Source organism: Gnatocerus cornutus, unplaced genomic scaffold (genome assembly GCF_029298725.1).
Source record: "Gnatocerus cornutus isolate USDA-ARS CGAHR unplaced genomic scaffold, icGnaCorn1.1 ctg00000023.1, whole genome shotgun sequence".
NCBI classification, from domain to species: Eukaryota; Metazoa; Arthropoda; class Insecta; order Coleoptera; family Tenebrionidae; genus Gnatocerus; species Gnatocerus cornutus.
Window position 1 is genome coordinate 5,578,230 of NW_028275375.1, and position 26,624 is coordinate 5,604,853.

At 34.0% G+C, this 26,624-nt stretch overlaps 1 protein-coding gene across 1 annotated transcript; it reads left to right on the plus strand.

Moving 5' to 3' along the window:
• Nucleotides 1-17,690: 17,690 nt before the first annotated feature.
• Nucleotides 17,691-19,168, plus strand: LOC148166597 (lumican-like). The gene has a single exon (XM_088048540.1). The coding sequence runs from the start codon at nucleotides 17,691-17,693 to the stop codon at nucleotides 18,972-18,974; it is 1,284 nt and encodes a 427-aa protein (XP_087904666.1). The 3' UTR covers nucleotides 18,975-19,168.
• Nucleotides 19,169-26,624: the final 7,456 nt, after the last annotated feature.

The window sequence follows — 26,624 nt, forward strand, 5'->3', positions numbered from 1 at the left end:
AACAAAAAAATTAAGAAATTTTTGGTCCACTTTTAAAACGAAAAATTCTAATTTTGGCCCCGTTGATTCTAAAATTTTAAAATTCAGTACTCATCATAAGAAAGTCTTAAGCAGTAACCTCTCCAAATTTCGATGCTCTACTGTTAAAATTACCAGAATTACAAATTTCAACAAAAAAAAAATAAGAAATTTTTAGTTCGCTCTTAAAACGAAAAATTCCAATTTTTGCCCCATTTGTTCTATAATTTTAAAATTTGGTACTCTCAATTAGGAAGTCAAAAATTCCAACCTCCTCAAATTTCGTTGCTCTACGGTCAAAATTAACAAAATTGCAAATTTTAACGAAAAAATGAAGAATTTTTTTGCTTTGAAATGGAAAATTCTCAGAAAAAAAAGCAAAAAAAGACGAAGGATAATAACTAGACAAAAACCTAGAAAAACTGTAAAAAAAATTAAACAAAGAAACAAAAATTTTTAATTTTTCATCGTGTAATTCGTTCCTGCTGATTTTTTTTTTATTATGTGAGTTAGGTTCAAGGGTACTAAAGACGATCGTAAAGTTCTGCCAATGTAATGTTCAAAATTCAATTTGTTTCTTACCGTTTTTAAACAGCCATTGCACCTGAGAAGAATTTTACTTAACATATTTACGAAGTCGCCAAATTAATTAGACACCAAATTTCATGTCAAACTGGCAACTGTCAAATTCTGGAGGACCAAGATTCCAACTGTAAATAAAAAAAACTGTCAATGTGGAATTTGCAACCTAAAATTTTTTTACTTTTATAAAAGCCAAATAGTCAAATCCGCAAATGCGTAGTTTCAATACAAACCGGCACATTTCCCATTGTCACAAATTTTGTTTGTACACATTCCCGTCACACCTCTCATTTCTATATTTCAATGAAAACCCTCCCCTTCACCCAGAATCTTCACTTTTATCTATTAGAACGTGGGTGGGCACGTTACCTCTGAAGAAGCTCGTGTGCCCTGAAGTATCATGAATGAAAACTGCGACCACAATAGTCATTCTCGACAACCCCAAGAACCAATTCAACCAATTTCATTGATTTCACTAAAGAATAAATGTTGAAATTAATAGTTCGAATTGTCCGCCGAATGGTCATTCCAGGTGCGATGGAAGGGCTCCAGCCTTCAATTTGTTGAAGTGTCTGCAACAATCGCACCCCCGTCGATTTGTTCATCTGCGCTTTGTCGGGGGTGCCAAAACCAGACTTCGGTCAATTTTTTTCAGCGTAAGGTGTTTACGCGAGTCGAGAAAAAACATTCTTTCTAGTCTGGAGCACAAACAAGGGGAGAGCTGACCGTTGCTCCCAATGAAATTCTTATTTATTTTTCCGTTTCCCGGTCTTTACGGACGCTAATCCGGCTTAATTTTCGTCCGGATGGAATGTCGTTTTTCTTTTTCTTTTTTGTATGCTTTTTAGTGAATTGCAGTAGTAAAACGGGGCGTGAAATCGACCAGCGGGAGACGCAACATCAATCGAGTTTTGTTAGTTTTTTATTACTGGAACGGTGGAGGGTCAGTAGCATTGCTGTGTCCGATTCAATATGTGATAATAAATCACCCTGAAGGATGCGTTTTTTACGTAACATTACGTACGTTATATGGGATCCGGACATGGGTTCTGATTCATTGAATTAGGACTACTTAAATAAGCTAATGGAACTATTTCATTTATGGATGTGCTTTGAATGCGAGTCACCAATTTTAGACAAATCAGCTGAAAGATCGTTAACAGACAAAGAGTTTTGTCTTCTAATTGCGTTCCTTCTTTCATTCGGTCATCAACGGTTCTTCAACTCTTTTCACGTCACAAGACAACACCAATTCCTCGATAAATCTAATAAATAACCTTAACAGAAGCTCGACGTAATTAAGCACATAACAGACACTAAAGAAATTCATTAGCTGCGTTATCAATCACGATCAAACGAGAATAGTGTTGGATTTACTTCAAATCTGATCCCGCTTAAGCCGCAGGATATGTCTTTATTAAATGTCATAGACCCGCCCTGAAAGACAACGAGGGTGTGTTGTGCTTTGATTAAATTATCCCTTTATGTTAACACTGGGGCCGTAATTGATACAGTTTTCGGGGTATTTTATTTAAACATAAAGTCTTCAACTTCTCCACGTCGTTTATTTTCATTACTCTTGTCGTGGCAATCCCAGTTCGCCCCCCGACGGGGTAAAGTAACGAGCTCACGCTATTACGAAAAATCGTTGCGCAAACGTCCATTCACGGGTGTGAAAATCCCTCGGAATACGTGAAAGTCGTAGTATTTCCGGTGGTGGCTAAAGACCAGCTAAACGTCAGCAAATCTGCGTGAAATGCGTGGGGCGGCCCGACAATTCACGCTCAATTGCCCCTGAAAGAAACCAACATCAATACCGGCGTACCTGGTCTAAACTCCGGACTGTGACTCTTCTGGTAAAACCACGAGAGTAAACTCACAGTCTCTCTGTTGAGAAGAGGTGTGAGACCGTAAACCATCCTGAATAAGGCAATTTGTCCCAACCCTGTACACACACACGGGAATCTATTTAGATAATCCTCTGCCCTGCCGTCTGTCGATCAGGATCAGTGAGCTTTTATTTCGGTTTATCCAAATATTTTGTGACATTGTGGACGACGATTGATACGTTCAATGTGTTCAACCTTTCAATAACAAACTTAACAGAGCTTGGGATTACACGTTTGGGCATCAATTAGCAGCCAATTTCGGATTGTTGGATTTTGGGATGTTTTAGGTGGCGGTTTTTTGCTCCGGCAGCTGAGAACACCGACTTGGAAGAAAAAAATAAGGAGGAAGACGGCCGGACCGTTCATCGGCAGAACAATCCAAAGATTCAAAATTTGCAGTATTTTTTTAAGGCGATGATAGTCGTTTGGATCACAAAGCCGAAAAGTGGTATTTTGGAAGTCTGAGTGAAATTGCGAAGACGAGGCGGAGCATTTTCGGAAGAGTGATCCACATTAATTTTTAAGCCAACAATATTCAAAAAATAAAAAAAAATCTGATTTAGGAACTTTTACTCTTTGAGGTTGCTTTCTGAGTTTTTTTTTTGGAAATAAAACATTCGAGCCCCTTTTAAAATACTTCAGCAGACTCCTTTGTCAATTGATTGTTTTTCCGCCCTATTTATATGACTCCAAAAACTAAAAATGTTTTTCCAGACGTGCAAAACACAAAATTTATTGCTGCGAATTTAAAACGTCGTTCACTCATTTAGGGAAATTTTATTACTAGGTAAATAGGTTGGTAGCACCGCATTCAAATCGTACAGTTAAAGATATTTAAATTCAAATGTGTTTCTGTAGGTTTTAATTTTGTCTCCTAAACTACGGTTAAAATTTCCAGAATTATAAGTTTCAACAAAAAAATTAAAAAATTTTGGTTCACTTTCATTTTTGATCTATATATTTAAAATTTGGTACTCTGAATTAGCAAGGAAAGAATACCAACCTCTCCAAATTTTGTTGCACTACGGTTAAAATTACCAGAATTACAGATTTCAATAAAAGATTGAGAAATTTTTTGATGTCTCTAAAAACGAAAAATTCTAATTTTTGTCCCATTCGTCCTAAAATTTTGAAATTTAGTACTCTCAATTAAAAAGTCAAAAATAATAAATTTCCCAAATTTCGTTGCTCTACAGTTAAAATTACCAGAATTACAGATTTTTACAAAAAAATTTACAACAAAAAATTCTAATTTTCTAAAATTTTGAAATTTGGCAGTCTCAATTGGCAAGTCAAAAATAGTAAGCTTCCCAAATTTTGTCGCTCTACGGTTAAAATTACCCGAATTTCAACATTCAACATAAGAATTTTTTGCTTTGAAATGGAAAATTCTCAGAAAAAAAAAGCGAAAAGAAACGAAGAATACGTAACTTAACAAAAAACAAAAAAAAAAATTGTAAAAAATAATACTTAGAAACAAATTTTTAATTTTCATCGTGTAGAATCCAGAACGATACACAAATTGAGACAATTGACATTATGCAGTGATGCCAACTGGCAAAATAAATCCAACTGTCTAGTGTCTCGTTTGACAGAAATGGTTTTCTTTTTGCCAAAAATTGCAGTTGATTTAGGTTGCAAATGTCCACCCAAAATTAAAAATTTCAAAAAATTTATCGTGTAAATCGTTCCTGTTGAAAATATTGCAATGGCGGCGTTACGAAAACTGGATTTTGGGGTACAAACAAATGTCAAATTCTGGAGGACAATGATGCCAACTTTGTCATCTCAAAATTTCCAACGCTAATTCTTCACGATTCCAACAAAATAACTGTCAAACTGAACATTTGCAACCTAAACCGACTTTAAAGTATATAGTAAAGTTGACACTCTCTAAAGTAAACTTGTGAACCTCAAAAATCGCTACATTCAATTTCCCTTAATTTTCTCCCTAAAAAATTGAAAGTCAGATTTACACCCACAAATTTTCGAAAATTTACACAGGCAAATGAACTGATAGTCATGAGCTTCAGTTTAAAAGTTAGGAGGCTGTAGAATTGACCAATCACGGCTCGGTGTAGAAAACAAAATATCCTAAACGTGACAGTTGGCAAAAGTGGTAACTAAATAAACAATTGACGTTTCTAACGTCAAAAGTTCAATTTCAAAAAACATAATTTCTACATTGAAATGTAATAAAATTGACAAACTTCAAACAGATCGCCCAGCACACTTTAATTTAGCAAAAATCTAAAGTAATTTGATTTTTATATTTTCTGGTTGGATATTAGCACCCTTTATAATTTTCGCCGACCCAATTTTGGTATCTAAACCGCTTCGATTTAATAAGAAGACTTTAGACATTACCGAGCGCATAAGACAATAAAAAATTGGCAAGTCGTCCAATATTTATTTATACCGCGTCCGACATCTCATTTTTTCCCATTTAATTGCGGCTCGTCAAACGTGTAAACGCACCATCTATTTTAAATTTCTGCGATTCTGCGCGTCTGCCAGATCACGTTCATTCATTACAATTCAGGTAGAATTAACGACTTCCAAAATGCCGCTTCATACGACTATAATTCTTAAGATCGCACCGTTTCTTTACATCTTTTCACATCCACTTCCGTGGGTAGTGAAAGAAACACGGTTACACCCCATTACACGATATATTACCTAACATTATATAAAAATTTACCGTCATTCTGGTGAATGGATGGGCGTTTAACGTGCAAAAGTCAGCCGAAAAATCAATATTTGCGGTCTCGGACACCTGGGAGCCCAACACGTGTAAAGTTTTGTTTGGGACAGGATGTGACCAAGACGGCACAAGACAATTACGACGCATTTTCGGACGAGAAATAAAAGTGACGCAGTATGGAAATGTTGACGTTTTTATGGAGATTATTATGTTATAAAAAATTGAACTTCTGAAAAATTTTGATTCGTTCTAAAAATGTAAAACTCTAAAATTGATCTCGTCGGCTCGATAATTTTGAAATTTAGCACAGTTAATAGTCAAGCCTGGGAAAAGTGTCCTCACCAAATTTCATTGCCGTAGTACTAAAACTGCTCGAACTATAAGCGTCAAATTAAACTACTGCAAATTTTCGATTCGTCCTTAAAATGAAAAATTCTAAAATTGGTCTCACCGGCTCAGTAATTTTGTAATTTACCAATGTTAATAATCAAGCCTAGAAAAGTGTCCTCTCCAAATTTGATCGGTGTAGCACTAAAACTGTCAGAACTACAAGCGTCAAATTGAACTACTGAAAAATTTCGATTCGTCCTAAAAATGAAAAATTCTAAAATTGCTGTCGTCTGTTCGATAATTTTGTAATTTACCAATGTTAATAATCAAGCTTAGAAAAGTGTCTTCTCCAAATTTGATCGGTGTAGCACTAAAACTATCAGAACTACAAGCGTCAAATTGAACTACTGAAAAATTTCGATTCGTCCTAAAAATGAAAAATTCTAAAATTGCTGTCGTTTGTTCTATAATTTTGTAATTTTACAGAGTTAATAGTCAAGCCTGAAAAAGTGTCCTCCCCAATTGTGATTGCACTAAAACTACAAGAACTACAAGCCTCATATTGAACTACTGAAAAATATCGATTCGTTCTAAAAATGAAAAATTCTAAAATTGGTCTTCTCGGCTTGATAATTTTGTAATTTAGCACAGTTAATAATCAAGCCTAGAAAACTATCCTCTCCAAATTTGATTAATGTAGCACTTAAACTATTCAAACTACAAGCCCCAAATTGGACTACTGAAAAATTTCGATTTGTCCTAAAAATGAAAAATTCTAAAATTGGTGTCGTCTGTTCCATAATTTTGTAATTTTGCAGAATTAATAGTCAAGCTTGAAAAAGTGTCCTCCCCAATTGTGATTGCACTAAAACTACAAGAACTACAAGCCTCATATTGAACTACTGAAAAATATCGATTCGTTCTAAAAATGAAAAATTCTAAAATTGGTCTTCTCGGCTTGATAATTTTGTAATTTAGCACAGTTAATAATCAAGCCTAAAAAACTATCCTCTCCAAATTTGATTGATGTAGCACTAAAACTATCAGAACTACAAGCGTCAAATTGAACTACTGAAAAATTTCGATTCGTCCTAAAAATGAAAAATTCTAAAATTGCTGTCGTCTGTTCGATAATTTTGTAATTTACCAATGTTAATAATCAAGCTTAGAAAAGTGTCTTCTCCAAATTTGATCGGTGTAGCACTAAAACTATCAGAACTACAAGCGTCAAATTGAACTACTGAAAAATTTCGATTCGTCCTAAAAATGAAAAATTCTAAAATTGCTGTCGTTTGTTCTATAATTTTGTAATTTTACAGAGTTAATAGTCAAGCCTGAAAAAGTGTCCTCCCCAATTGTGATTGCACTAAAACTACAAGAACTACAAGCCTCATATTGAACTACTGAAAAATATCGATTCGTTCTAAAAATGAAAAATTCTAAAATTGGTCTTCTCGGCTTGATAATTTTGTAATTTAGCACAGTTAATAATCAAGCCTAAAAAACTATCCTCTCCAAATTTGATTGATGTAGCACTAAAACTATCAGAACTACAAGCGTCAAATTGAACTACTGAAAAATTTCGATTCGTCCTAAAAATGAAAAATTCTAAAATTGCTGTCGTCTGTTCGATAATTTTGTAATTTACCAATGTTAATAATCAAGCTTAGAAAAGTGTCTTCTCCAAATTTGATCGGTGTAGCACTAAAACTATCAGAACTACAAGCGTCAAATTGAACTACTGAAAAATTTCGATTCGTCCTAAAAATGAAAAATTCTAAAATTGCTGTCGTTTGTTCTATAATTTTGTAATTTTACAGAGTTAATAGTCAAGCCTGAAAAAGTGTCCTCCCCAATTGTGATTGCACTAAAACTACAAGAACTACAAGCCTCATATTGAACTACTGAAAAATATCGATTCGTTCTAAAAATGAAAAATTCTAAAATTGGTCTTCTCGGCTTGATAATTTTGTAATTTAGCACAGTTAATAATCAAGCCTAAAAAACTATCCTCTCCAAATTTGATTGATGTAGCACTAAAACTATCAGAACTACAAGCGTCAAATTGAACTACTGAAAAATTTCGATTCGTCCTAAAAATGAAAAATTCTAAAATTGCTGTCGTCTGTTCGATAATTTTGTAATTTACCAATGTTAATAATCAAGCTTAGAAAAGTGTCTTCTCCAAATTTGATCGGTGTAGCACTAAAACTATCAGAACTACAAGCGTCAAATTGAACTACTGAAAAATTTCGATTCGTCCTAAAAATGAAAAATTCTAAAATTGCTGTCGTTTGTTCTATAATTTTGTAATTTTACAGAGTTAATAGTCAAGCCTGAAAAAGTGTCCTCCCCAATTGTGATTGCACTAAAACTACAAGAACTACAAGCCTCATATTGAACTACTGAAAAATATCGATTCGTTCTAAAAATGAAAAATTCTAAAATTGGTCTTCTCGGCTTGATAATTTTGTAATTTAGCACAGTTAATAATCAAGCCTAGAAAACTATCCTCTCCAAATTTGATTAATGTAGCACTTAAACTATTCAAACTACAAGCCCCAAATTGGACTACTGAAAAATTTCGATTTGTCCTAAAAATGAAAAATTCTAAAATTGCTGTCGTTTGTTCTATAATTTTGTTATTTTGCAGAATTAATAGTCAAGCTTGAAAAAGTGTCCTCCCCAATTGTGATTGCTGTAGCACTAAAACTACAAGAACTACAAGCCTCATATCGAACTACTGAAAAATATCGATTCGTCCTAAAAATGAAAAATTCTAAAATTGGTCTTCTCGGCTTGATAATTTTGTAATTTAGCAGAGTTAATAATCAAGCCTAGAAAACTATCCTCTCCAAATTTGATTAATGTAGCACTACAACTATCCGAACTACAAGCGTCAAATTGAACTACAGAAAAATTTCGATTCGTCCTTAAATTGAAAAATTCTAAAATTGGTCTCGTCAGTTCCATAATTTTGTAATTTAGCACAGTTGCTTGCTATTGTGTCGTCACCAAATTTGATTGCTGTAGCACTAAAACTATTCAAACTACAAGTCCTAAATTGGACTACTGAAAAATTTCGATTTGTCCTAAAAATGAAAAATTCTAAAATTGATTTCATCGGTCCGATAACTTTGTAATTTAGTAGCCAAGCTTGGAATAGTGTTCTCCTCAAATTTGATTGCTCTGTAGCACTAAAACTGCAAGAACTACAAGCTTCAAATACACGTGTAAAGTTTTGTTTAGGACAGGATGTGACCAAGACGGCACAAAACAATTACGACGCATTTTCGGACGAAAAATAAAAGTGACGCAGTATGGAAATGTTGATGTTTTTATGGGAAATATTATTGCCAATTTTTGAAGCGAAGTAACGACGTCGTTTTATTGGGAGATAACATCTTCAACCTTCAAATCTTAAAATATAATACAAAAAGTACTTCACCTAATCAGGCGAGATCATTATATTCGGTTATCTTATCAAATTTTGAGCAGAACCTGAAATATTTGCACATTTAGATATTCTAATTTCGTTTCTGGCGTAATAACTCAAAACGCTTATTTATTTTAATATAAATCGCCCGCTGCGGTTCTTCCTTTCGCAAGTTTGTGTAAATACTTCCAGACATGAACTCCGCAAGAAATTTCTCTTTATCACGAGCGTCTTTTGAACCAGTTCGAAATTAGTACCGATAAGGAACCACCCCCACAAAAGTCTCCGTAGTTCAAACAAAGAGTCGTCAATCCGTTCAGCTTAGTGGTTGTAAATAATGGGAAAATATTCAGGAAAGTTGGTCCGGACGTGGAAGCAAGTCGCAGTCGTATTTCCGCAGCAGTTTGTGGATGCACACAAATCGGCTGTCGTGCAGAACAGCGACTCCAGTTACCATTTCTAATGGGGAGAATTATAATGTGATATGCGGGGGCATCCAGCAGCTTGCACCGGCTATCGAACAAACACTGGCACGAATATTATTATATTAAATTATTATGAGAACGAGACGAGTCTAGACACCTGGATATCCGCTAATCACCAGAAAAACACCCCCAAACTACCCTTCAACTTTTCGGTTTATTGAGCTTTGTAAAATCAAGAGTATCAAGGAAATCCGCAAGTTCGTCCTTCGAGGTAATTGAAAATCAATGACGCACAAGTCTAATTGACTAGGGTGCAGTGCATCATAAATGTTAGAGTGTAAAGTCTTGTTCCGACAGACGCCCGACCGGAAACCGGAAATTCAGACCGACGGCCGAATAAAGAGCGTCCACGAAAAAGGGGCGGCGAAATTTTGCGCAACCGATCATCTTTCAGGCGGCTAATTGGCGCCGAATATGTTTTTCGAAAAACCCTTTCCTGCTGATATGATTTGAGGGCGAAATCTTCATTTGGATGATTCACGATAATGAGGACAGGTGGATTTGAATAAAATCACCTGGCTGAGTATTAAATGGGTGATTGCTCAACGAGCGATTATCGGCTATTAGGGGGGTGGATGGTGCGGTGTTTAACAAATCGCGGAGCATCTGTTTGTTCACATTGTTTCAATGAGGGTTAAAACCCCTCTTTATCATATCGTGGCGAAATATTGAAAATCGATAGGGGAGTCTTATCACATCATTATTTTTATTAGAATTTATTTTGACTCATCTCGAAAATCTCTGCGTTTGTTTCGGCCTGACAACATTTTTATACAGAGTCTGATAAAACCTGCTGGCGCCTTAAAAAAGATAACTTTATCTTATCTTTTACTAGTTACTTAAAAACTACCACTTAAACAACTAGCATAAATTTCCGATTCATCCTAGAAAGAAAAATTTCTAAAATTCGTCTCGTCGGCTCGATAATTTTGTAATTCAGCACTGTTAATAGACATGCTTGGAAAAGTGTCCTATACAAATTTGAATGCTGTAGCATCAAAACTACAAGAACTACAAGCTTCAAATTAAACTACTGAAAAATTTCGATTCGTCCTTAAAATGAAAAATTCTAAAATTGGTCTCGTCAGCTCGATAATTTTGTAATTTAGCACTGTTAATAGAAATGTTTAGAAAAATGTCATTCCCAAATTTGATTGCTGTAGCACTAAAACTACGAAAACTACAAGCCTCATATTAAACTACTGAAAAATTTCGATTTCGTCCTTAAAATGAAAACTTCTAATATTGGTCTCGTCCGTTCGATAATTTTGTAATTTAGCACAGTTAATGGTGTAACTTACAAAAGTGTCCTATACAAATTTGAATACTGTAGCACTAAAACTACAAGAACTACAGCTTCAAATTGAGCTACTAAAAAATTTCGATTGGTCCTTAAAATGAAAAATTCTAAAATTGCTGTCGTCTGTTCTATAATTTTGTAATTTAGCACTGTTAATAGAGATGTTTAGAAAAATGTCCTCCCCAAATTTGATTGCTGTAGCACTAAAACTACAAAAACTACAAGCTTCATATTAAACTACTGAAAAATTTCGATTCGTCCTAAAAATGAAAAATTCTAAAATTGATCTCGTCCGTTCGATAATTTTGTAATTTAGCACAGTTAATAGTCAAACTTAGAAAAGTGTCCTCCCAAAACTTGATTGTTGTAGCACTAAAACTACGAAAACTACAAGCCTCAAATTGAACTACTGAAAAATTTCGATTCGTTCTTAAAATGAAAAATTCTAAAATTAGTCTCGTTAGTTCAATAATTTTGTTCTTTAGCACAGTTAATAGTCAATTTGAAAAAGTGTGCTCCTCAAATTAGATTGCTGTAGCACTAAAACTACCAGAACTACAAGCTTCAAACTGAGCTACTAAAAAATTTCGATTTGTCCATAAAATAAAAAATTCTAAATTAGTCTCGTCGGTACGATAATTTTGTGATTTACCACAGTTAATAATGTAACTTAGAAAAGTATTCTGTCCAAATTTGGATGCTGTAGCACTAAAACTACAAGAACTACAAGCTTCAAATTAAACTACTGAAAAATTTCGATTCGTCCTTAAAATGAAAAATTCTAAAATTGGTCTCGTCAGCTCGATAATTTTGTAATTTAGCTCTGTTAATAGAGATGTTTAGAAAAATGTCCTCCCCAAATTTGATTGCTGTAGCACTAAAACTACGAAAACTACAAGCCTCATATTAAACTACTGAAAAATTTCGATTCGTCTTAAAAATGAAAAATTCTAAAATTAGTCTCGTTAGTTCGATAATTTTGTTTTTTAGCACAGTTAATAGTCAAACTTAGAAAAGTGTCCTCCCAAAACTTGATTGTTGTAGCACTAAAACTACGAAAACTACAAGCCTCAAATTGAACTACTGAAAAATTTCGATTCGTTCTTAAAATAAAAAATTCTAAAATTAGTCTCGTTAGTTCAATAATTTTGTTCTTCAGCACAGTTAATAGTCAATTTGAAAAAGTGTGCTCCTCAAATTAGATTGCTGTAGCACTAAAACTACCAGAACTACAAGCTTCAAACTGAGCTACTAAAAAATTTCGATTTGTCCATAAAATAAAAAATTCTAAAATTGGTCTCGTCAGCTCGATAATTTTGTAATTTAGCACTGTTAATAGAGATGTTTAGAAAAATGTCCTCCCCAAATTTGATTGCTGTAGCACTAAAACTACGAAAACTACAAGACTCATATTAAACTACTGAAAAATTTCGATTGGTCCTTAAAATGAAAAATTCCAAAATTGGTTTCGTCGGTTCGATAATTTTGTGATTTGGCACAGTTAATAATGTAACTTAGAAAAGTATTCTGTCCAAATTTGGATGCTGTAGCACTACAACTACAAGAACTACAAGCTTCAAATTAAACTACTGAAAAATTTCGATTCGTCCTTAAAATGAAAAATTCTAAAATTGGTCTCGTCAGCTCGATAATTTTGTAATTTAGCACTGTTAATAGAAATGTTTAGAAAAATGTCCTCCCCAAATTTGATTGCTGTAGTACTAAAACTACGAAAACTACAAGCCTTATATTAAACTACTGAAAAATTTCGATTCGTCTTAAAAATGAAAAATTCTAAAATTAGTCTCGTTAGTTCGATAATTTTGTTCTTTAGCACAGTTAATAGTCGAACTTAGAAAAGTGTCCTCCCAAAATTTGGTTGTTGTAGCATAAAAACTGCTCGAACTACAAGCTTCAAATTGAGACAGAAAAATTTCGATTCGTCCTTAAAACGAAAACTTCTAAAATTAGTCTTTTGGGCTCGATAATTTTGTAATCCATTACAGTTAATAGTCAAGCTTGGAAAAGTGTTCTCCCCAAATTTCATTAGTGTAACACTAAAACTGCTCTAACTAGAAGCTTAAAATTAACTACTAAAAAATTTCCTTAAAGTGAAAAATTCTAAAATTGGTTTCGTCGGTTCGATAATTTTGTACTTTGGCACAGTTAATAGTCAAGCTTGGAAAAGTGTTCTCTTCAAATTTGATTGCTGTAGCACTAAAACTGCTCGAACTACAAACTTCAAATTAAAATACTAAAAAAAATCGATTTATCCAGAAAATGAAAAATTCTAAAACTGACCTCGTCGGCTTGATAATTTTGTAATTTCGCACAGTTAATGGTCAAGCTAGAAAAAGTGTCATCTTCAAATTTGATTGCTGTAGCACTAAAACTATTCAAACTACAAGTTTCAGATTGAACTACTAAAAAATTTCGATTCATAGTAAAAATGAAAAATTCTAAAATTTGACTCTTCGGCTCGATAATTTTGTAATTTAGCGCAATTAATAATCAAGTTAGAAGTAGTGTCCTCCCCAAATTTGATTGCTGTAGCTCTGAAATTGCTCGAACTCAAGCGTTAAACTGAACTACTGAAAAATTTCGATTCATAACTATAGCGGTTCGATAATAACTATAGCGCTAAAACTACTGGAACTACAGACCTCAAAATAAACCACTGAAAAAATTCGGTTCATCTTTAAAATGAAAATGAATATATGCGAGGCCGAAATTAGTCACCCTCCCCCAGCGCGTCGCCCCAAAGTTCTCACCATTATTAAATGACTTATTTAGTCAGTAAAGTCGTGTAATAACGCTCGCACAGAGGCATTACATGCCCTTTATTAGATCTCACCACCTCGACTTTATTGCCCGACAAGCGAGGGACAACGATCTAGTGGGATCAACTGGCAATCACGATGGTTGTACACCGTGTAATACACAAACCCTAAATAAATTATGACTCGTGCAGCAAACAAATAAACGAAACAATCGACTTTGGTGCCGAAACAAGTCGTAAAGTCTTGTTGCAATATTGAAAGAAAATCCCACAGGGGATGATGACACCGGAGCGCTCCCGGAATGGAAGTTATCCACTTAGTCTGACAAGTTAAGATCGGAGATTGGAAAGTTGGGAGGTTGCTTAATAAATTCAGTAGTTTTTTGTATCGATTTTGAGTGAAAGAGCTTTTCCGATTCGATTTCCTGCCTCGCTGCGACGAACAATACATTACATATCGGATATGACACAAAAAGCCCGATGGTCACGTGTCGATAGGATTTTAGTGGCTTCCATTAGCGTCCATAAAGTGATATCGATATGATAAAAAGCGGTAATGCGCTAGCACATCACGTAAGCTCATGTTGGATTGGCTCGTAAAATCCGGCACTTCCACTTCCGCCCGAAATTACCGAGACACGCAAACCGTCTAAAATTCAATCTGCTGAAGACAATCAATCTTCATATCGTTGTAATGGATCTGCACCCGCAACGAAAAACTTTCGAAATTTACCACCGCGCCCGCGGAGGCCCACAAGTGGGGAGGCAAAACTTTCCCCATTTCCCTTTTGAAATATCGCGATGTTTGCGTCTGGTCCTTGAGCGAGCTTTGTCATCAAGAACCGGAGCAATCCGTATCGAGCAGAACGTCCGGACTGCAATCATTACTGGGAAACTAAAAGATGGTCCACATCCTGTCCTCGAGACGCGACTTTCAGAGACGGTTTTCCTTCGGCGTGTAATTGAGCTTTTGTCACCTGAACGGGAGGAGTCTGAGGGGCGGGCGACTTCCTCTTCCTTCCTTCCGGTCGCCGACCAATGAGGAGAGCTTGTCAGGTAGCCATAGCAACGAGGCCGGATATTACGACACGTATATATGGATTTCTCCACCCTTGGCTGGAACGAGCTCCTTGCAAGGGTTCTTATTAAGGCCATGAGCTCAACTTATGGCTGCTCGTAAATCGTGGAGGTAATCAGCCCGATATGTCGGGGCAGACTAGAGACGCCTGGTCGAGGAAATTGCTCTTTTTCTCTTCGGCTTTTACACTCTTCATCGACGAGAAACGACTTTTCCAAATCACCAAATCAAGCAGCACATGCAGTTCTATTTCTAAATCGGCGGAAAGTGACGCAGCGCCGCCGTTCCCACGCTCTGCATATTTCCCTTTTCATCACTCTATTAACTTTTCACACTTATTGACAAGAAAAACACCGTTCGGTTAGTTGATGGGTCATGTACCAACATCGAACGTGCTTTCATGTTTGTAGATGTCGATAGGGCGTGGGTGTCGTGACAACACGCTGCAAAGCTCCTCTTTCATAGAGTGCGCTCTTTGTAGGTGTGCGCCACACGACCGACACGTGGCTCCACGTGTGTCTTTAGGGATGGTAATTTGTTTGGAATGGCAATTAACGGCGACGCTTTATGAACTTGCGGACCTTTTTTGGAGGTTTCGAGGGATGGACGTCATTTATATTCATTTTGCGATTAATTGGGGGTGATGAAAGACAGGCTGAGGTGTGATTTTAAAACAGGGCGAAAATGTTTATACAGTGGCTTTAGGTTGCAAGGTAACACATTTTTAAATAAATTATCGTGTAATTCGTTCTTGTAGCAAATATTGCAATGAAGGTGTTATGTGAATTCGATTTTCCTGAAAATGAAAAATTGTAAAATTGGTCTCGTCGGTTCGATGATTTTGTAATTTAGCACAATAATAGTCAAGCTTGGAAAAGTGTTCTTCCCAAATTTCATTGGCGTAGTACTAAAACTGCTCGAACTACAAGCGTCAATTTGAACTACTGAAAAATTTCGATTTGTTCTAGAAATGAAAAATTCTAAAATTGCTCTCGTTTGTTCGATAATTTTATAATTTAGCACAGTTGATAGTCAAGTTTGGAAAAGTGTCCTCTCCAAATTTTATTGCCGTAGTGCTAAAACAGTTAAATTTACAAACTTCAAATTGAACTACTAAAAAATTTCGATTCGCCTTAAAAAGGAAAAATTCTAAAATTGCCCTCATCGGTTCGATTATTTTGTAATTTTGCCCAGTTAATAGTCCAGCTTGGAAAAGTGTCCTCCCCAAATTTCATTACCGTAGTAGTAAAACTGCTCAATTTACAAACTTCAAATTGAACTACTGAAAAATTTCGATTTGTCCTAAAAATGAAAAATTCTAAAATTGGTCTCGTCGGTTCGATAATTTTGTAATTTTGCACAGTTAATGTTGTCCCTAAATTTCATTGGCGTAGTGCTAAAACTGCTCGAACTACAAGCCTCAAATTGAACTACTGAAAAATTTCGATTTGTCCTAAAAATGAAAAATTCTAAAATTGCTCTCGTTTATTCGATAATTTTGTACTTTAGCACAGTTAATAGTCAAGCTTGGAATAGTGTCCTCCCCAAATTTCATTGCCGTAGTACTAAAACTGCTCAAACTACAAGCGTCAATTTGAACTACTGATAAATTTCGATTTGTTCTAAAAATAAAAAATTCTAAAATTACTCTCGTCTGTTCGATAAATTTGTAATTTTGCACAGTTAATGGTCAAGCTAGGAAAAATGTTCTCCCTAAATTTCATTGGCGTAGTACTAAAACTACTCAATTTACAAGCCTCAAATTGAACTACTGAAAAATTTCGATTCGTCCTTAAAATGAATGAAAAATTCTAAAATTTGTCTCGTCGGTTCGATAATTTTGTAACTTAGCATAGTAAATAGTCAAGCTTGGAAAAGTGTCCTTCCCAAATTAAATTGCTGTAGCACTAAAACTACGAGAACTATAAGCTTCAAATTGAACTACTGAAAAATTTCGATTTTTTCTAATGATGAAAAATTCTAAAATTGCTCTCATCGGTTCGATTATTTTGTAATTTTGCACAGTTAATAGCCCAGCTAGAAAAAGTGTCCTCCCCAACTTTCATTACCGTAGTACTAAAACTGCTCAATTTACAAACTTCAAATTGAACTACTGAAAAATTTCGATTTGTCCTGAAAGTGAAAAATTCTAAAATTGCTTTCGTCTGTTCGATAATTTTGTAATTTTGCACAGTTAATACTCAAGCTAGGAAAAATGTTTTCCCTAAATTTCATTGGCGTAGTACTAAAACTGCTCGAACTACAAGCCTCAAATTAAACTACTGAAAAATTTCGATTTGTCCTAAAAATGAAAAATTCTAAAATTGCTTTCGTCTGTTCGATAATTTTGTAATTTTGCACAGTTAATAGTCAAGCTAGGAAAAATGTTTTCCCTAAATTTCATTGGCGTAGTACTAAAACTGCTCGAACTACAAGCCTCAAATTGAACTACTGAAAAATTTCGATTTGTCCTAAAAATGAAAAATTCTAAAATTGCTTTCGTCTGTTCGATAATTTTGTAATTTTGCACAGTTAATAGTCAAGCTAGGAAAAATGTTTTCCCTAAATTTCATTGCCGAGTACTAAAACTGCTCGAACTACGAACCTCAAATTGAACTATTGAAAAATTTCGATTCGTCCTAAAAATGAGAAATTCTAAAATTGTTCTCGTCTGTTCAATAATTTGGTAATTTAGCGCAGTTAATAGTCAAGCTTGAAAAAATGTCCACCCCAAATTTCATTGCCGTAGTACTAAAACTGCTCAAACTACAAATTAAATTAGTGAAAAATTTCGATTCGTCTTTAAAATGAAAAATTCTAAAATTGCTCTCCTTTGTTCGATAAGTTTGTAATTTTGCACAGTTTATAGTCAAGCTTAGAAAAATGTCCTCCCCAAATTTCATTGCTGCAGCACAAAAACTACTCGAACTACACGCTTCAAATTGAACTACTGTAAAATTTCGATTCCTGCTCAATAAGTATTCTGTGTTGCCTACGTCAATTCTAACTTTTCCAGCTCTCAATGAGTGATAAAAGGTTATCTTTTATCCACACATTGAAACACTTAATTAAATCAGTTCCTTATAAAAATGGCCAAACTCTTAGTTCTTGTGCTTTTGTCGCCCATCCACCCAGTGCTCTCTGGTTGTCTGGAAACCTACGCCACCATTTGTGAAACTTTATCTGACTATGAAAACCTGAAAAACGCAACGCTTTCTCAACTGATCATCGAATCATCATCTCCAAAAGAAATAAAGAAGAAACCCGTACGTTTATCAAACTATTGCGACAAAACTTTGGTAACAATCGTTGGTCAAATTAGTGCGTTACATGAACCAGATTCTTGCATCACAAGTTCTTTAAAATTCCTAAATCTCTACGACAATAAAATAATAAACATTCCAGAAGATGCTTTTGTACCAATGTCGGACTTGATCGTTTTGAACCTGAGAAATAATCAGATTGAAACTATCGAAAGGAATGCCTTTGGTTTCTGTCAACCAGAAACGATCGATTTGTCGTACAACAATATTGAAGTTATAGAAAGTCTAACATTTACGAATTTGAATTTTGAAAATAGAATTAAAACGATTATAATAAAATTTAATAAGCTCGTCACCATCGAACCACGGACTTTTCCATCAACTTTGCAAGCGTTGAATCTTCATCACAACAGTCTTAGCTTCATAGATTCAGAAGTCTTTAGCAATTTGAGCGTGTTAAGTCTTTTGGTTTTGAGTAACAACAAATTCTCCACGATACCCACTCTAACATCTCTCACAAACTTAAGAAAACTTGATGTCTCAGAAAATCGCATCATTAAACTCAGTGGAGACAGTTTTGAAAGTCAGCGATACTTATATTTTATCGACTTAAGTCGGAACAAGATTTCGCAGATTCCTAATAGTACGTTTTCGGATCATCCAGTTCTGCAATTGTTAGATTTGAGTTACAATAAGATCGAACGATTGGATTTTCTCTCAGAGTTCAAAAAGCTGATTAAAATGTCTTTAGCTTTTAATCTGTTGAAAGATCTTGATTTGGGGAACCAAGAAAAATTTCCACTGCTCTCTCTTAGTTTGTATGGGAATCCATGGAGTTGCTCGCGGTGGATTTCCATAGAAAAAGATTTGAAGAACAGAAGTATTCAACGGGATTCTTGTGATCTGGAGTTGTTCAACAGTGGAAAAATGCCTTTTTGTGTGTGTTACGAAATGTCGAATTACTGCGATATATTTTCGGCGGATTCTAAAAGGTATAACAAGCGTTATCAGGACAATACAGCACGAAATTTTATAAGGGTGGCTAAAAAAACTTATTTAGGACAGTGCGATCTTAAACTTCCATATAGGGGGTTGCTTGAAATCCCATGAAGGGAAGATACTTAGATACAGTCGATGTAGGTTGTAAATGTTTGCAAAATTGTCAAGCCGACGAGACCAATTTTAGAATTTTTCATTTTGGGGATGAATCGAAATTTTTCAGTAGTTCAATTTGGCGCTTGTAGTTTCGGTAGTTTTAGTGCTAGAGCAATCAAATTTCGGGGAGACACTTTTCCAAGCTCGACTATTTACTGTGCTAAATTACAAAATTATCAAACCAAAAAGACCAATTTCAGAATTTTTCATTTTTAGGGCAAATCGAAATTTTTCAGTAGTTCAATTTGAAGCTTGTAATTCTGTTAGTTTTAGAGTTACAGCAATCAAATTTGGGGGTAACACTTTTCCAAGCTTGATTATTAACTGTGCTAAAACACAAAATTGTTAAACAAACGAGACAAATTTTAGAATTTTTCATTTTAGGGACGAATCGAAATGTTTCAGTAGTTCAATTTGAAGCTTGTAGTTCTTGTAGTTTTAATGCTACAGCAATCAAATTTTGGCAAAACACTTTTCCAAGCTTAACTATTAACTGTGCTAAAATACCAAATTATCGAATTGACGAGATCAATTTTAAAGTTATTCATTTTTAGGACAAATCAAAATTTTTTAGAAGTTCAATTTAAAGCTTGTAGTTCTGGTAGTTTTAGAGTTACAGCAATTAAATTTGGGAAGGACACTTTTACAAGCTTGACTATCAACTGTGCTTAATTACAAAATTATCGACCAGACAAGACCAATTTTAGAATTTTTCATTTTGAGGATGAATCGAAATTTTTCAGTAGTTCAATTTGACGCCTGTAGTTTCTGTAGTTTTAGTGCTAGAGCAATCAAATTTCGGGGAGACACTGTTCTAAGCTTGACCATAAACTGTGCCAAATTACAAAATTATCAAACCGGTGCGCCAATTTTAGAATTTTTCATTTTAAGGACGAATCGAAATTTTTCAGTAATTCAATTTGACGGTTGTAGTTTTGATAGTTTTAAGGCTACAGCAATCAAATTTGGGAAAAACACTTTTCTAACCTTGACTATTAACTGTGCAAAATTACAAAATTATCGAGTCAACGAGACAAATTTCAGAATTTTTCATTTTTAGGATGAATCAAAATTTTTCAGTAGTTCAATTTAAAGCTTGTAGTTCTGGGAGTTTTAGAGTTACAGCAATTAAATTGGGAAGGACACTTTTCCAAGCTTGACTATCAACTGTGCTTAATTACAAAATTATCGACCAGACGAAACCAATTTTAGAATTTTTCATTTTTAGGATGAAACAAAATTTTTCAGTAGTTCAATTTGACGCTTGTAGTTCTGGTAGTTATAGTGCTACAGCAATCAAGTTTCGGGGGAACACTTTTCTACGCTTGACCATTAACTGTGCCCAATTACAAAATTTTCGAACCGGTGAGACCAATTTTAGAATTTTCCATTTTAAGAACGAATCGAAATTTTTCAGTAGTTCAATTTGACACTTGTAGTTCTAATAGTTTTAGTGCTACAGCAATCAAATTTGAGAAAGACACTTTTCAAAGCTTGACCATCAACTGTGCTTAATTACAAAATTATCGACCAGACGAGACCAATTTTAGAGTTTTTCATTTTTAGGAAAAACAAAATTTTTCAGTAGTTCAATTTTACGCTTGTAGTTCTGGTTGTTTTAGTGCTACAGCAATCAAATTTCGGGGAAACACTGTTCTAAACTTGACCATAAACTGTGCCAAATTACAAAATTATCAAACTGGTGCGACCAATTTTAGAATTTTTCTTTTTAAGGACGAATCGAAATTTTTCAGTAGTTCAATTTGACGCTTGTAGTTTTGATAGTTTTAGGGCTACAGCAATCAAATTTGGGAAAAACACTTTTCTAACCTTGACTATTAACTGTGCAAAATTACAAAATTATCGAGTCAACGAGACAAATTTCAGAATTTTTCATTTTTATTATGAATCAAAATTTTTCAGTAGTTCAATTTAAAGCTTGTAGTTCTGGCAGTTTTAGAGTTACAGCAATCAAATTTGGAGAGGAGACTTTCTCAAGCTTGGTTATTAACTATGCTAAATTACAAAATTATCGAACCGACGAGAAAAATTTTAGAATTTTTCATTTTAGATACAAATCGACATTTTCAAAAGTTCAATTTGACGCTTGTAGTTCTGATAGTTTTAGTGCTACAGCAATCAATTTTGAGAAAAACACTTTTCTAACCTTGTCTATTAACTGTGCAAAATTACAAAATTATCGAGCCGACGAGACCAATTTTACAAATTTTTCTTTTTAGAATGAATCAAAATGTTTCAGTAGTTCAATTTGAAGGATCTACTAGTTTTAGTGCTACAGCAATCAAAGTGACCTTGGCTAAACATTTGCAACCTAAACCAACTCTATCATTATGCCTACTTTGAAAGCCTATTTTACACAGCTCAATTCTGTATTCTAAGTGTAAATATGCGAATTATTTATTTGTATTCATTCCAACTTAAAAATAAAAATGTGTATTTTGGGTAGTTTGTAATAATTTCGATATCAAAAGGTTATCATCTTGCCCTCACAGCCAAACATTGTTATCATCATCAGTTCCACAGTTTCTTCGAAAATGACCAAACTCTTGCTTCTTGTGCTGTTAACATCCATCCACCAAGTACTGTCTGGTTGTACAGAAACCTACGCCACCATTTGTGAAACTCTATTAGACTATGAAACTCTCAATAAACCAACGCTTTCTCAAGTGATCATCGAAACTGCACCTCCAAACCAACCCTCGAAGAAACCTGTATTTTTACCAGATTATGGTCAAAAAACTAGTCTAACAATCGTTGGTCAAATTAGTGAATTACTCCCAGAACGTGGTTGTTTCCGAAGCTCTTCCTTAAAATTCATCAATCTCTACAACAACACTATAAAAAACCTCAAAAGAGACGTCTTTCCACGCCTCTCTGACATCACAATTTTGAACCTGAGAAACAACGCCATTGAAACGATCGAATCTCGAACTTTCGCAGAGTGCCAACCAGAAACCATCGACTTGTCGCACAACAGGATCGAAGTTATAGAAAGTGAAACTTTTACCGACTTGTACTCAGATAAGAAAACTAAAACGATCAGAATTAAATTCAACAATCTCGTTACGATCGAACCGCAGACTTTTCCGCCAAGTTTGCAGACGCTCAATTTGAGACACAACAGTCTTAGCTTCATTGAACCGGAGGTTTTTAAAAACTTGAGTGAATTACGGTCTTTGGTTTTGAGTAAAAATAAGTTTTCCACGGTACCCACTCTTAGTTCTCTTACCAACTTAATATCTCTCGATTTGAGTCAAAATCGGATCACCAGACTCGGCGAAAAAATCTTTGAAAAGCAACAAAACCTCGATTCTGTTGATTTGAGTCAAAACAAGATTTCGCAGATTCATAAGAGCACGTTTTCGGAACTCTCAAACCTGCGATTGTTGGATTTGAGCTACAATAAGATTCAACAATTGGATTTTTTCGCAGCGGTCAAACAAAATCGGATTAGATTGTCTTTAGCGTTCAATCTTCTGAAAGATATTGATTTGGGGAAAAACGAGGAATTACCACTGGTCTCTCTTATTTTGTACGGAAATCCGTGGAGGTGCTCGCGATGGATTTCCATCGAAAAAGACCTGAAGAACAGAATGATTACATGGGATTCTTGTGATCAAGACTTGTTCAACAGTGGAAAAGTGCCCTTCTGTGTGTGTTACGACTATTTTTGTAACATTTTCATGGAGAACGCAACGACTTATACTGATCAGTTTCAAGAGGATTTCGTACGAAACTTTCAAAGTGCGGCCAAAAGAAGTTATTTAGGCGAGTGCGACCTCAGGCTTCGAGGGGAAATGCTGCATGAAGTCCCGGAAATGATGATGTGCGAATGAAGAAAGTGTCTGAAATATCTCCCACATCTTTCAGGCAATGTTATTATTATTAATTCTATTATTACCCCGTTTCGTTCGGCTGTGTCATAACTAATTTAAAAAAATAAATTGCGTCTAAAGCTAAAATTAGTTTGATTAAAAAACACTTTTGTCGCACCAAACATCCATTTGTTACAAGTTCATGTTAATGCCAGTTTTGAGAAATGTACACTATAAAAAGATCCGTGACGTTGAATGAGCGGATTTGAACGTCAAGTGTTTATATTACAGTGGCGGCCAAAATGAGACTTGTAATAAGACAGCATTTTTTCAAAAATTGGGCTGTGTAAAATAAACTTTCGAAGTAGGTATAATGTTAAATTATTGTAGGCTTAATAACATTAATACAACAAAAGAAAAATAAATTTTTGACTACTAATTACAATTGGTTTAGGTTGCAAATGCACTTTGACAGTTATATCTCCCAAAATTTGATAAAATAAAGTAATTTCATGGCAAGGAAAAATTTTGAAATAATCTAGAACATAAAAATTTCTTAAATTTGTGTCTTTTGCTCTAGAATTTTGCAATTTGGTACAATTAATAAATAGTTCAAAAGTAGTAATCTGCGCAAATTTCATTGTTCTAAAACAAAAATTGTGAGAATTGGGAATTTTATAAGAAAATGTTGGAATTTTTTTGCTCCACTTAAAAATAAAAAATTCTAAAATTTGTGTCTATAATTTTGCAATTTGGTTCAGTCAATAAATAGTTCAGAAGCAGTAACCTCTGCAAATTTCATTGCTCAAGAGCAAGAATTGGCTGAATTAGAAATTTTATTGAAAAATATTGGAGATTTTTGGCGCCTCTGAATACTCAAAATTTCTAAAATTTGTATATTTTGCTCTATAATTTTGAAATTTGCAACAATTAATAATCAAGCTTGGAAAAGTGTCCTATACAAATTTGAATCCTATAGCACTAAAACTACAAGAACTACAAGCTTCAAATTGAGCTACTAAAAAATTTCGATTTGTCCATAAAATGAAAAATTCTAAAATTGTCTAATGGGTCTAAGATTGGTCTAAAATTGGTAAAATTGGTCACAACTTTCATTGCTTTAGAACAAAAATTGGTTGAATTGAGAATTATATTGGAGTTTCTTGGCTCATCTTGAAAATAAGAAATTCTAAAATTTGTGTTTTACGCTCTATAATTTTGCAATTTAGTAGACCTAATAAATGACTTTAAAATAATAATTTCCCCAAATTTCAAAGCTGTAGCACTAAAAGTACCAAAGTTACGATTTTTGGAGATGGAGATCGGCAATTTTTACGTTGTCTTAAAACGAAAATTTCTAAAATTTGTGCCTTTTGCTCTATAATTTTGCAATTTGGTACAAACAATAAATAGTTCAAAAGTAATAACTTCTGCAAATTTTATTGCCCTAGAACAAAAATTGGCGTAATTAAGAATTTTATTGGAAAATGTTGGAGATTTTTGCCTCCTCTGGAAAACAAAAAATTCAAAAATTTGTGTTTTTTGCTCTATAATTTTGCAATTAGGTGCAATTAATAAATAGTTCAAAAGTAGTAATCTCCGCAAATTTCATTGCTCTAAATCAAAAATTGTGAGAATTGGGAATTTTATAGGAAAATGTTGGATATTTTTTGCTCCACTTGAAAATAAAAAATTCTAAAATTTGTGTCTATAATTTTGCAATTTGGTTCAGTCAATAAATAGTTCAGAAGCAGTAACCTCTGCAAATTTCATTGCTCAAGAGCAAGAATTGGCTGAAATAGAAATTTTATTGAAAAATATTGGAGATTTTTGGCGCCTCTGAATAATCAAAATTTCTAAAATTTGTATCTTTTGCTCTATAATTTTGAAATTTGCAACAGTTAACCTCCACAACTTTCATTGCTTTAGAACAAAAATTGGCTGAATTGAGAATTATATTGGAGTTTCTTGGCTCATCCTCAAAATAAAAAATTCTAAAATTTGTGTTTTACGCTCTATAATTTTGCAACCCTAATAAATGACTTTAAAATAGTAGTTTACCCAAATTTCAAAGCTGTAGCACTAAAAGTACCAAAGTTACGATTTTTGGAGATGGAGATCGGCAATTTTTACGTTGTCTTAAAAACGAAAATTTCTAAAATTTGTGCCTTTTGCTTTATAATTTTGCAATTTGGTACAAACAATAAATAGTTCAAAAATAATAACTTCTGCAAATTTTAATGCCCTAGAACAAAAATTGGCAGAATTAGGAATTTTATTGGAAAATGTTGGAGATTTTTGCCTTCTCTGAAAAACAGAAAATTCAAAAATTTGTGTTTTTTGCTCCATAATTTTGCAATTTGGTAGACTTAATAAATGAGTTTAAAATAGTAAATTCCCAAAATTTCATAGCTGTATCACTAAAATTACCAAAGTTACGATTTTTAGAGATGGAAATCGGCAATTTTTACGTTATCTTAAAAATAAAAATTTCTAAAATTTGTCTTTCGCTCCATAAATTTGAAATTTGGTGCAGCTAATAAGTAGTTCAAAAGTAGTAACCTCTGCAAATTTCATTACTTTAGAGCAAAAATTGTCAGAATTGGGAATTTTATTAGAAAATGTTGGAGTTTTTTGGCTTGTCTGAAAAATAAAAATTTCTAAAATTTGCGTCTTTCACTTTATAATTTTGCAATTTAGCAATCAATAAATAGTTAAAGAGTTGGAACTCCCGCAAATTTCATTATTCTAAAGAGAAAATTGCCAGAATTAGAAATTAAGTCCCTACTATTGATAGTTATGATATCGCCCCACTAGTAGTTCATCATTTCGATTTTAAATCTGCACCACATTATTTTGGCCGTCCCTGTATACCAGAGTCGAGCTTAATTCGACGCATTTTTCTCTTGTTGGCCGCGCGTTTCGTTGATTTAGAAAAATATTTTTATAACCGACCCACTGATCTGATTATACGAAGATGAATGCTAGGATGAGCGTTTGCATGCATGGATTGTTACGTTCCGGAACTCGGAATCTGATTCCGGTCTAAACCCCTGCACTAAATTTATTATAATGAATTATTCTCCTAGGGGAAGGTACTGTGATGGAAATCCAGACCAGAAAATCGCAATGTGTTCAGCGTTAGTTAGCCCAAAAAAATTATCGCGTGCAATGAAGGTTCTCAAAACAATCAATTTTTAAATTTAGAACTGATTACATCTCTGCTTCACGAGTTTGCAAGTTTGTAATTTATAGAGTCGAGGAATTATTATTAAAATTATTATTATTATCGTTTGAAAATACCACAGTGGGTAGGCAACACATTATACTCAGTTTTAATAATTTCTCCGTTTTAATCACTTCTAATTTTAGGTACTCCGGCTATTTTCACTACCTGTCATATTTTCGACTCAATTAATACCCAATTTTAGCCCATGTAGGTGCCACTAAAAATAACAATATAAAATACCAGTGACCTCCTTCACAAGAATTTTAGAAATGGGTCATCTGAATTTTATCAGAAATATTTTTAGAAAATGTGATAAGAGCCTGCAGACTTTATTTGAGGCTGTTACATGCATGCAACGCTATTTTTATGAATCCACATAAACAAATCCCAGTGTTGTAATCAGTCGAAATAATTTTCTTGGCATGAAAAATGAACGGGCGCAAAGTCTTTGATGTTTTGTTGGATTACCCTAATAGAAGTTTTATTGAATGCTTGACGACTCAACAATCTCTAAAATAACGGAAGTTTAATTCAATTTTG

What these genes read in the sequence shown, in the direction of transcription:
- LOC148166597 (XM_088048540.1), top strand. Translation starts at nt 17,691, where the DNA reads ATGGCCAAACTCTTAGTTCTTGTGCTTTTGTCGCCCATCCACCCAGTG.